General features: G+C 28.0%; 1 protein-coding gene across 2 annotated transcripts; it reads right to left on the bottom strand.

The window, feature by feature from the left end:
- Positions 1–4,010: 4,010 nt before the first annotated feature.
- LOC135929773 (heterogeneous nuclear ribonucleoprotein K-like) lies at positions 4,011–7,362 on the bottom strand. 2 transcript variants are annotated; one of them, XM_065466494.1, is made up of 13 exons: positions 7,291–7,362; positions 7,128–7,166; positions 6,977–7,083; positions 6,878–6,934; positions 6,609–6,652; positions 6,439–6,514; positions 6,283–6,393; positions 6,109–6,237; positions 5,429–5,856; positions 5,244–5,268; positions 5,126–5,179; positions 4,878–5,047; positions 4,011–4,278 (listed from the first exon to the last, which is right to left on the bottom strand). In XM_065466494.1, exons 2-13 carry the CDS (start codon positions 7,153–7,155, stop codon positions 4,242–4,244), a joined length of 1,266 nt encoding a protein of 421 aa, XP_065322566.1. In that variant the 5' UTR covers positions 7,156–7,166; positions 7,291–7,362; the 3' UTR covers positions 4,011–4,241. The 2 variants fall into 2 exon arrangements, with proteins under 2 accessions (XP_065322566.1, XP_065322557.1); XM_065466485.1 differs by having other exon boundaries at positions 7,246–7,334.
- Between the last annotated feature and the right edge of the window lie 6,324 nt (positions 7,363–13,686).

The raw sequence follows: 13,686 nt of genomic DNA, 5'->3' as shown, positions 1-13,686 counted from the left end.
TTAAATTTGATTAAAAAGTCACCTCGTTTTTTTGTAAAGTCACATGTTTGTAAAAGCACAATGTGAATATATAAAAAATTATCTCAGGAAATTAGTGATAGTGAATCATCCTTTTTTTAAAAGAAATATTTTTAATTTAAAAAGTTCCTGAAGATCAGTAGCGTCGGTAGGAAGAGGGACTATAAAGTGATTCGGGCTCCCGTAAAAAGTTTTGAAGAGCCCCCTGGAAAATATTTTATTTAGATGCTTTTTTTTGCATATTTTAGGAAGAATTATTTTTTTTTTGTGTGCTAATTTTAGATATCCTTTTCTTTCTTTTGCTCAATTTTAATAAGTATTACCTTTTTTTTTTTAGCTAATGTTGAAAATTTTTTTGAAAAAAAAAATGCCACCACCCCCTTTCCCTTTCAAGTTGTAAAAGCTATCGACGGCACTGCTAGGGATCAAAATATTATTGATTTATCTAATCTATTTTAAAATACTATTTAAAGTGTATCTCAAGGTTTTGTTTTAGATTTAATGGATTCTCAGTGGGTTTATTTTACTTAATCGTATCGTATGAGATATGTAATATTGCTATATTACCAATTTCTTATAAATCCAAAATTAGATAATTTTATAATTCCAATTTCATTTTGTTATGAATATATTTTTAGAGGGGGAAATCTTTTCTTTCTCTCTTTTATTTTTTTATCAATTATGAGAATTTCAGTAATTAATGGATTCTCAGTGGTATATTTTACTATATAATAATAATTAATCTAAGATTTGATATTATTCCAATTTCATTTATTATGAAATATATTTATTTGTAAATCTATTATTATCTTTAAAAAAAATAAGATTAAAACTCCAGAAAACAAATGAATTATCTCGAATAGTAAATAATTGTATGCAGTGCTGTAAAGAACGTCTTAAAAAGTATTTTTGAAAGGGTTACTCTTTTGATTAAACTTTCCTCGTTATTTTATTTTTTTAAATATAGAAGAACTTTAATATAAGTACCAAATCAGAGACCTGCAGGTCTGGCCCTAAGCCCAGCTACCCTGGCCGGGGTGAAAACTTTTTAATAATAAACCGTGCCAAACCTGAAAATAATACACGCCCGGTTTAGGTCGGGCCGAAAATATTCTTTGGAAAAAATCTGGGCAGTGCAAATGGTAGCATTGCTTGTTCATCTTTTCTTTTAAATTTCTTTTTATTTCTTCCTTTCTTTTATTCTTTAATCCTACTTTATATTCTTTTATTTATTATATCTATTATTATTTATTTTTTTTATCTGATCCTTCAATTTTCAACTATAATTTTTTATGGAATGGAATTAATTAGAGTTATTTTAAAATTAGAACACGGTATAATCATTTTTTTTAAGTAATTATTTCTCCGAATTCCTAACTTTTCCCTTGTTCTTTAATTTATTTAATTATTAGCTATTATTTTTCTTTTCTCACGTGATTCTGTTTTAAAACGCTTCTATCTTCTTCCACCATGCTACAAAAATATATAAATACGAACTTAATAATATATTCCATTCCAATCTTCTAAAATTAGGTGATTCTGATAAAATATGGCCAGGATTTTGGATCCTTATGCCAAAATTAAGTCATACGCAGACTTTATTTTGATCTAAAAAATGTCACTTGACCATACTACAAATTAACGAGGAGAAAAAATTTATGGTAGAGGGAAAATGTCGGATCAACCCTGAATGATTTTATGGACATGGCTAATATATACATATTTTGATTGAATATTTCTAATCCATAAATCCCCTTGATTTAGCCAATCACCATCTATAGTAGAGGTCTGTTGGGTACGGTCTGTGAATCCTGGTCTTCGGGTAGAGCCCGAGCAAAAAGATTTTTGGAAAACTTGAGCAAAAACATTTTGCGAGATGAGAAACTTGTACAAATTTTAAGGACTCGGCAATTTTAATTTATGGGCAAGATCGAAAATTTTTTTTAAAAATCTTCACGGGTCGATATCTATACTGTGTCCAAACAACGCGTTTTTACTTAAAATTTAGAACATTTAAAAGAACATAATTGAGGAGCATTACCATTTTTAAGAAGGGGGATGGATGGGGAATGAGAAATATAAGACCATTTTTTAAAAAAATTAATATGGATTGTAATTTTATAAAATTAAAACTTTTATTTGCCATTTTAAGTAATCTTGTTGCTTTATTAAATAATTAAACTTCGTTAATAGTCACCTTGGAATTTAAACCACAGGAGATACTTAACAATTGTAAATATGGAAACTGGTGTATAGTCAGTTGATTATTAGTGTTCTTTATCCATTTTTCAGGCCATTTATAAAAATTAAAATTTCTTATATTTTAAATGGAAGATAACACAAAGGATTATTCTAAATTATATCTTGATATTTTTATCTGAAATTGATTTATCGAGAAAAAAAATGCATTTTGCAAAATTATGGATATAGAACCACACAATATACTCAGTAGAATGCTTGTATAAACTTCGTTCAAGTGAAAATGAGTAGTTTACTATAAAACGAACATTTTCTTATCTCCAATGTATAGAAAACAACCTTATAGAAAAAAATATCATTTTTTTGTTAACTATATTTAATAAATTAAATATTTAAATTTATTTGGAACCAAAACCCGATCAAATCTAAAAACCAGAACCTTCTATTGGAATGCCCCCCCCCCCTTCTTCGATTTTTAGAAAAAAATATATCCAGTCACCAATTCTAACAAAATGTATAATTTATGTGTTATAATGTACTGAAGATTTCGTGATTCATTTTAAAGTAGTTGATGAGAGGGGTTGAAAAATCTAGCTATCTACTTAAATATTAGCTTAAAATTGCTCTCCCGCAAAATTGTTTGAACCTTATAATTAGACTAAAGGCAAAATTTTTTTAGGTCATGCAAAATGATTTTATATATAAGAGGTAGTTAACTTTAACGAACTATTAATTTTTAAAAAATTTTTAAACAAAATAATTTTTAAATTGAAATTATTGATATTTAGAAGTGGCAATATTTGTTTTGATGCACTCATAAGTATATATTTCGCATTTTGTTACGGTTGCAAAAAATTACGATAATATATGAGGAGATTGATGTTTAATAAAATAAATTTCATTTTTTTAAAAAAAAATTACTTGTTTATTTTTTTTTTTGACAAATCTCAAAAATTAAAGAAAAAATCTTTGTCATAGTTGGGAAAGGATGAAGAAATTGCCTTTTTCTATCATAACAATCTCGGGAATTCACTAAAACATTGTTAATGATTTCGTGTCGATTATATTGGCACTCACAAAAAAATACTATGATTGGGTTAATATGAATCCCGTTAATTTAATTATCGGTCGAATCTCATTAGTGAATAGAAAGAAACTTTTATTTCTATCGCATTAAAAAAGTAGAAAATTTTTTGGTTCCCAAGAAATATTTTTTATTTTAGCTATTATAAATACATCTTACGCTTAACCTATAAAAATTTATTTTGCCAATAATTTTTAATAAAAGATTTTTTAAGACCTAATTATTATTTGAAATTTAGGAAGCCTTATAAATTATTTAATTACTATATTCTTTTTATTTATTATCCAATTTATAACGACAAAAAAAAGGTAATCATCATAGAGCACATAATATTTTAAATTATACTTAAGGGAGAAATCGATTATTAATAATTTATCGATTTTCCCCAATAATATTATTACCTTTTTTTAAAAATAATCATATTATTTTACTCATCAATTTAAATAATATGGATTTTCTCAAAATTATTATTTTTAAAACTCTGTATACATCTCACTCAAGGTAATTCCATTTGTTTTATTTAAACTTAAATTTTGACGCATCTTTTACGTGAATAAAAACGCTGACTAAAACAAATATTATTTGTTTTAAAAAATTAACGAAAACAAAATGTAACGCACGTTATTTGATATACGATAAATATTATTATTTTTTTAAATCGAATTACAAATTTATTCTAATAGTTTAAGAATATTATATATTTATAAAATAGAGAGTAATAAATAGCCTTTATTTAAAATCTATTCTAATTATATATTATTAAAACAGATTACATATATAATCAACAATAATATAATTAATAGTATTATGAATATATATTTATGTATTACATATGAATTATATAATAATAAAAAATTCTAAATGAAAATATTTTTAAAATGTATCCGTCATAAGCATCTTATTTTTACAACAAGTTCTCCTCTAAGTAAACCAATAAGCATTAAAATCTCGCTTTCTTCCCACCGAATCGCCGAACGCTAAATATTTTATACATGATATAATCGTTATAAGTTTTTTAATAATGTAAACCTTGACTTTATTTTACAAAAAAAAATATTAACAATTTGTAGTGAAATTATTGAGGAATATTTTTTAATTTTAATTAAAGAAAAAAGGCGAAATTTGCGTGAAACGATCTATTATCCTATGTAAGGGACGCTTCATTTTTTATCAGAACTGGTATCCGAAATAGATCTAATTATTTTGAATCGTAGTTAAGGCAATGCATCTTTAAGAAGATAGTGATTTCTTGTTGATTTTTTATATTTCTTGAATACTTTGTTATTTTCTTTTAAAATTGAAAAAATCTCCCTCGAAACACCTAAATTTGGCGCTTTACAAATGGATGAACAAAGTAAACGCAATTTAAATGCTTCAAGTTACGAATAATATCAATCATTTTCAAGTTTTGACAACAACAAAATCACTAGTCTTCCAAAAGAAACAATTGCACACTGTCAATGAATTAATACAAAGTTTGAAGTAACTTATAATTTTCTTATATTCCGACTAAGTCAAATATAAATAACTGAATTTCAAAATGTTTCTCTAAAATCCAATAATAATTAGAGCTTACGCATCTTGCAGCAAAACTTGGGCATATCTAATAGCTTCCGAATTTCCCTCAATAGTAATAATCCTTTCATTGTCACCATGGATTGTTTCATCAATCTTAATCTTGGCTTGTGATTCCTCTCGTATTTGTCTGATTCTTTCCCCACCTCTACCAATAATAGCCCCAGCAAGCTAAATAAAGATTATAATTGTTTAGCATATATTTTTAAAATGAAATTTATGGATAGAAATTATAGGATTCTATATTACATCTTTGGGAATGGTAACTTGGGTAGAATTTTCATTTCCATCCCCATTTTCTTGCTAAATATAAATAGTGTGTATATATATGTAAAAAATGTTTTTGAAGTTAAATATAAAAATTTACCTTGAGGAAAGGAAGACCACCTTGTCTAAAATAATATAAATGAAAAAAATTGTTCATAATATAGCATTAAAAATTATTATTTACATTTTCCTCAATTGAAAAATAAAATTGTATAAAAAATAAATTGATTCCTCATTCAAAAAAACATCTTATAATATTAATTATCAAATAATAATCATATCTACCTGTTAAAATCATTGTCAAAATCACTGTGTGAAGGAGGTGGTGGCATCATGTTAATCCTCCTATTTCCTGTAGAATCATCTTTCATACCAGGTCCACCAGGGGTAAAAAAATGGGGTGGCATAGGGGGAGGCATTTTATTTGACCCTCCAAAGTTAAAGGAAGGAGGTGTAAGTGAATGGTGACCACCTCCCCTGGAAGGTGTATTATTTCGGGGATTGTTTGATCTATTACTAGAACTTCTACCAGAACCCCTTCCCCTAAAATCTCCCCTGTTATTGTTGGACGATCTTTGATTTAAAGGAGGCATATTTTGGCCATTATTATTACCTCCCCTAGGCCTATCACCCTGGAAACCACCATAATCAGGAGCAGAATAATAATCATAATCATAGGGATTATAGTTGTATCTTGGACCCTTGGGTGGAGCCTAAATAAAATTAAATTTCTATATTTAAGTGGGTTATATTGTGGGAAAAAATACACTTTACAATAAAGGGATTACTGTAAGTTTAATTTAAAATAGGCAACACAGATATATTATTTATGAAACTAAAAAAATATTATTATAAATATTCAGGTTATAAATAAAAAATATTTTAAACTAAATTTAAGAAAATATAGACCTATGAATTATATGTCAGTATTTATAGATATAAAATGATTAATTAATAAAAATTACTTTGTCCAAAGAATCATAGACTTCATAAAGGCACTCAATTATTTCTGCAGTTGTTCCAGCAATCAATACTATTCTATCAGTGGAATTAGGACACATAGTTGAATATACCTTAACAATAGAATTTGTTCTCTAACAAATAAAAAACAGTTTTAGATATATAAAATTTTATATTACTTCTCTCATTTCTTTTATTCTATTACCACCCTTTCCTATAACAGCACCTGCTTGGCTTTGATGAACAATTATTCTCAGTTCACATTCATTCTCATTTTCAACTCTATTTGACTATATAATATAAATTGTAATTATTCAATAAAAAAATATGGTAACCTCTTTTAAAATTTGTAGTACTTCCTCTAAACAATCAATGTGATTTTTCAAGGTGCCACCAGTAAGTGAAAAAACTCTAGAAAAAATATATTGTTATAAATATGTTATAAACACATAAAAATATTAAGTTAACATTATAAAAAAGAGTATGGGGTGAGAATAAGGTATACCGTTCTGGGGTAGAACTATCAGGGAGACTCAAGGTAATGGCAAACTAGGGGTGGATGTTTTGGATGGAATTGGAACACGATAATTGGTGGCATGGGATTTATTGTAATCAATTCACAAGTGAGGTGAGGCCAAAAAAATTTGGAGTTATTTTTTAAAATAAAAGAGAATTGTCAATAATTTATAAATAATAAAATTTTTAAAATGGATTTTATAAAAATTATTTTTAAAATAATATACATTATTTAAAATCAATATTTATTTTGGATACCTTTTCCCTTAGTCTATTAATTGTTGAACCTCCTTTTCCAATAATAGCCCCAGCATGCTATTTAATAAATAAAATAGATAACAAAATTAAATTTAATACTTTGCTAGGGATTAAAATTCTAGTTTCCATTTCTAACTGTTCAATTCTCGATTTTTTAGATGCATTTCTATCATTGAAGGGTGATCTTGATGAGCGTCTTTTTTGTACTATAAATAATATCATTTATAAGTTATAAATAATTTTACACTACCTTCAGATGTCTCTGAATTTATTGACATCGTATGCTTATCTTATATACAATAAATAAATCAGGTCAAATATGATTCATAGATATTAAAATCATTATGTCATAAATATAAATAAATTACATTATATCGATTTTATAGTATAGTATCTTTTTTAAATAGAATTACATTAAATATGGCGAAATTTAATATCGATAATATCCGGGCTAAATTTAAATTATATTTGTTCCTAGAGGAAGATTGTATAATATTAAACGGAATATGTATTTACTATTTATTAGTAATAAACATTATAAAAATTATGATAAGAATAAAATAATTAAAATTGTAAATTAAGCTTTCTTTTTAATAATTTTTAATCCTAGGCGTGATACCTTGTCAGTTTTTAATAGATTATGAATTAAGTGAGAATTGATAATAAAAATTTTATATACTTTTTAACTTCAAGTTTGATTATGGATTTTAAAAATATAGAATGTCGATTCTTTATCTTTAAATATGAATAATGATATTAACAAACTACAAAAGTAGTAACGTCGATATCATCTTTCCCTTATTCTGCGTCTTACAGCGAACAGCAATTGAATATTTAATTATATATCTCGATATTATTCCAAAGTAATTATACTAGATTAAGAATATAAATGTTTTATTAGTATTTATTTTTAAATTTACAAATTATAATAACATAGCATGGGATAGTTCTTTGTACGTATTTTAAATATAATATATTTGTAAAAACGTTGATTTAAAAAACATCCTAATTTGTTATTTTCAATTTTAAAATATTCCTATAACTATTGATTATATTATATTCTTCAAGTTTTAGTCTAGTCCTATTCTAAATCTATATTATAATTTCCGGACGTCATTCATGCCATTGTCACGTCATGCTGTATGTCATGCCATTCCGTCATGATGTAGTTACTAGTGTTATTAAAAAGCCCGATTTGGATTTTAAAAATGGCCCGATAAAGAATTTTAACCAAAATAATATTGTGTAAACCTCAAGATTTGGCAAGTAAGCCCAAACTTTTCTGACATCTATGAGTAAAATTACCATCCTTGCATAATATTATTTTAATTATAATCTTAATCGGGCTGTTGTAAAAATCGACCTGAATCGGAAACTTTAACAATGTTACGTCGTATAATCTCTATATCATGTCATTGCTACGTTATGATACTTATTTTTTCAATTATTTATTTTATATTAATCTTTTTTTACTATTTTATGTATAATAATATGGAAAGTATACTTAAGAATTAGAAATTGCTTGAAAGAATGAATCAAGGTAGACATAAAAAATTGAATCTAACGTCCCGGAAAAGAGGAGAGAAAAAAGATGATCAAACAGTTAAAGCAGATAAGCTACTCTTTTTGTATAATCATATCAAGTGAAACATTACTCAGCCAAAAACATTAAATTTTAAATTATTGATTATATTTCAGCCACGATATTTTTAAAAACTATGCCAAAAATATTTGTTTATATAAATTTACTGTTCAGCGTAATATTGATATTACATATATACATAAATAAATCTTTTATCTTATAAAATCTATATAAATAAAGCTTATTCTGGTATGCATATCATAAATTTATGTTACTATCCATTTTTGAATATAAAATTATTTTTTTTATAAATTTTGAATCATATTTGGATTTGTATTTGTCCTTCAAAAAATAGAAAGTTTCAATTATATAGCATAGCCATGAACATGATTTATCAAAAGCAAAATTTGTCAAAATCTTATTTAACTAAAAATTGTAGGGTTATCTGAATATAAAAAAAGAATTGTGCTCTACCCAATTTATATGTAAGGTATTTTTTTAAAAGTAATGTAAATTTATAATCCAGATCGAGGCCACAAAATCTAAAGATTAATTAAAAATTGGTTAATCCAATGACATATAGTAATATCTAGACTGACAATAATTCATTCATAAAAGCATATATCAATGAAAATCAGCTGGAGACGCCATTAACGCCATGTTAATTACCTGCCTGTTAAAATTTGTAATATAAAAAATATATAAAATTAAGGCAATTACTTCAAATAAAATATCCTATCAATTATTCCAAGGCTATTCTTATGTATTTAAGCTTAAACTTATTTTATACGATATTACTATATTATTGTAATGAATTTAAATATTAATAATTTAGAAAATGAAAATAATGCTTTTGATAAAATTAAAAGTTTGATTATTAAAATTGTATAAAATTAAATATAAAATAATAATTAATAATGAACTATTTTTAACAGATCATGATATTAGAAACTAACTATGGAAAATAATTACTATAAATATACCTACTATTTATAAAAATATTTACTTAAATTTAGTTTAAATGTTTGGTATTAAGAAATATGGTGTTAATGAAGTCTCCAGCTGGCATTCATACAAGCTTAAAAATGGATTTTAATGAATGAATGCCAGTCTAGGTTTTATTATATGTCATTGAGTTAATCACCTATTACAAATGAGGTTATATATATTATTTAAAAATCATATAGGGATGCGTATATATTTTTTCTTGCATTAGCAACAACACCAAATAGCCAAATATTGAGGTTAAAAAACAAACCAATAATTGTCAAAATAAAAACGAGGAAATAAGATGATATTGTATTGTTTTTATAATACTCTGAAAAATTCAATTTAATAAACAAGTAGAGAATAAGATGTATCTAGGAATTTTTTTGAAGATCTAGTAATGAAGTGTTACATATAGCATGGGCCAATGTTCTAGAATAAAAATGGACATAGATGTTGACCTAAATATTTCGGAAAAATGCATTCAGTTTGTGGCTGACATTTTAATGTAAATGCAATTGAAATGAGTATAAACAAATTACCTCAGTTATGACTCAGTTCAAAAACATGTTTTTACCTTTCATTCAAAGAAATGTTAAATTTTATTAAAATTGATTAAAATAGTTTATTTTGAAAAATATTTTAAAAATTTGTTTTGAATAAATTTTTTTGAAAAAACTAAGTTCGTTTCGAATGAAACAATATTTTTTTGATGAACAAAGTTTATTTCGAAAAAACTACTACCACCCACACGATCTTAAGGACGAAATACCGTCTTACCCCGAAGCTCCTCTAATTGCAACTAGCGAAGTTAGAAAGGCTATTCTCTCCTTCAAACGCGATTCTTCACCGGGGGTTGATGGGTTTCGCCCAATATTCCTATAGGATCTAACCGCACCTTACATCACACAACAATGCGACGTTTTGGAAAAAATTACTCAACTCATCAACCGTATGCTTGCTGGAGGCTTACCACCCGCCATTATTCCACTCCTTTATGGAGCTAAACTCATCGCCCTCCACAAACCTAATAAAGATATTCGCCCTATCGCTATTAGAACCACTTGGCGCCGATTAACCGCAAAGCTAGTAGTGAGCAGAATATTGTTCACAGTATCTAATCACCTGTGCCCTAATCAATTAGGAGTCAACGTAAAAGGGGGATGCGAGGTATCCTTACACATGGCCAGAATGTATCTACAAACAGACCCCAGTGACGATATCCTAATTAAGATAGATTTTTCAAACGCTTTTAACTCTCTAAAACGTACAGCGTTTCTTAATCCCATCCTTATCCTTTCAGAATACTCGCAATTCATCTTCGATTGTTATGCTAGTCCATCGCATCTTCAATTTGGAGATAGATTGATTCCTTCTAGTAGTGGAATACAACAAGGTGACCCTCTAGGCTCCTTCTTATTCAGTCTGGGCATTAATAGCCTAATACAAAGCATAAATGACCAATGTAAACTAAACCTTCATAACTGGTATATCGACGATGGTATACTAGGCGGCTCACCCAGCGAAGTTATGAAGGCGGTCGAAATAATAAAATCCAGCGAGAGCAGTTTGGGACTGCGAATCAATCAAGACAAGAGCGAATATTGTTTGGAATCATCGACCTTAACTATGATCCTATGTTCAATCATACACCATTGAACTTCTTAACACATCTCGGATCTCCAGTGGGTAAAGACGAGTCCTTTGTCAAGTTCTTCGCCGACACTCTACTAGAGATATCCCTTATGCTCGGTACACTATCTCGCCTCCCAGCCCACCAAGCGTTCTTTCTATTAAAGAACTACCTCCTAATCCCAAAAATTCTATATACACTCCGATCGTCACGTATCTTCCAATACGACGTCAACCTCGCTGCACACGAGCTAGAGATTAAACACCTTACAGAGGATATACTCAATCTCAAATTCGGAGACCTATCTTAGCTACAAGCTACCTTGCCAACCAAATCCGGCGGCATTGGCATACGATCGCCTTCCCTACTCTCTGTTAGTGCGTTCATATCCTCTCGCCTGTCCTGCGAGCCCATCATACACGCACTCACAAAACATCCTGACCCTTTACTTCCCCAGGCAATTGATCTATAGAAATCTCTTTCATTAGTCGATCCTCCCTCATCGACACTGCAGAAGGACTGGGATAAGCCTCTAGTTGGCAACTCCGTTGCATACCTTAAATCGAGGAGCCAACGAGGACCATTCTCCACTCTTCTCCATTTCCGCAGACAGCGGGTATGAATTTCTCGAAGCTTTTCCATCGCGAAACCTTGACCAGCTCCTAAGCAATGATGAGCTACGTCACGCCAGCGGTCTAATACTTAATTGTGATATGGTAATACCCTATCACTGCATCCTTTGTCAAACGCCAGTCAACTCCAAAGGCCGTCACTCTTTAAACTGCAAGCGCTGTAGAGGCAGATTCATTAGACATTCAAAATGCAATGATACTATTGCCAGGGCCCTAAAATCTGCCGGTATCCCATCAACCCTAGAACCCACTGGACTCTACAATTCTGATGGTAAGCGTCTCGGTGGCTCTACCATGATCCCTTGGAAGAGGGGGGAATTTCTAACCTGGGATTTCTCATGCATCGATCCCCTTGCCCCTTCCAATATAAATAGAGATGCTCTAGTAGACGAGACAAATAAACTCGCTAAATATTCGCCATCGCTTCCGGCCAATTACACATTCCTACCACTAATCGCCACGACTCTAACATCGTTCGGCTCTCAGGCCCTTGCCTTCTTTAAAGAGCTGGGGAAACGGATCTCTACTAGGACCGAAGATCCCAACGAGAGTTACTACCTACGCCAAAGATTAGCCCTCAAAATAATAAAATCCAATTACCTCAGCTTCATATTCTCAGTGACTGATACCCCCTAATTACTTACAATTTATATCTAAATTTTATTCATTAATTAATATTGAATTTATGATTTTATTTTTATATTTAGTATTACATAAATTACTAATATCTTAAATGTTCTATTATATGATATTCTAACTGATTAATATAATATATTGTATATAATATGTCATTGTAATTCAAAAATATTATTTAATGTTTTGAAAAAAAACCTTACTTTCCTAAAATATTTTCCTTCGAAAAAATAGGTTTATTCTTTAAAAGAAACAATATATTTTTCGAGATCAACGTATGGTGATAAAAGAGTTTTTTCATATGCAGTACCAATCATCGTGATGGCAAGTTTTTTTTTACTAAATTCATAAGGACGGGGTGGACTTTTTACTTACACCATAGTGGGCACATGTAGTTTTTTTATTCACACCATTCATATTTGCACAATAATAAAAGCCTATAATTTTTTTATTCGCAATTCGCAACATTATTGAAGAACGTTGCATTTTTCTATTTCCACCATAAATGAGGCATATATATTTTATTTTTGCACGATCCTCTTTTTCAGTTGGATTGCGAGGTAATGAAATTCGTAAATGGAATTGATCATATTTTGGTAGACAAACTCAAAATCTTATTGCTTTCCATAAATTATTAAACTAGAATATAAATTACCTAAGAATACACTCCAATTTAACAACTCACAACTCATGAATAATACTTTATTGAAAAATATTTACATCACACATATTTTTATTTTTATTTCCTTTAAAATATACATTTTTATTTTCTTTAATTTAGATTTCATTTTTTGGTTGCTAAAATTGGTTTATTTTAAAGGCCATTAAATATATTTTGGTCCTGTGCTTTGGCACAACCCAATGTTTCTATTTCTTTTTTCATTATACTATTAGTTAAAGTTGTATTTTATTAAATTATTTTTTTCACACCATATATTCAAGAAATATGTAAGAATTTAATTTTTTTTTTATATAACCCTCTTTTAAATAATAAATTAAATAAATTACTTTCCTGTTAAAATTTTAATTTTTTAAATAAAATTTTAGTTGCCTTCAGATCTTTAACCTACATTCTCTCATGTTTTAATTTATATTTCTCTTTTTACATATTTGCATTTCCTTTTATATAGATAAATTTTAATTTTTTGTTGCTAATTTTGATTTCATTTTTAACTGGTTTTTTTTTATAAAAAGATAATAAATATATTTTTCTTACCTTATCACAAACATTCGAACAAAGTCAGAGTACCCAAATATTTAATACGAAATTTAAATTCTGTAGTTGGTTTGAGCAAAAGATATAAATTAATTATCACCTCTTAAATATAATCGAGGTAGATTT

The sequence above is a fragment of the Gordionus sp. m RMFG-2023 genome, chromosome 1 (genome assembly GCF_954871325.1).
Source record: "Gordionus sp. m RMFG-2023 chromosome 1, tfGorSpeb1-WG-v2, whole genome shotgun sequence".
Taxonomy (NCBI): Eukaryota; Metazoa; Nematomorpha; class Gordioida; order Chordodea; family Parachordodidae; genus Gordionus; species Gordionus sp. m RMFG-2023.
Note: the sequence above shows the minus strand (reverse complement) of the source record. Positions and strands in the feature narration are given on the sequence as shown.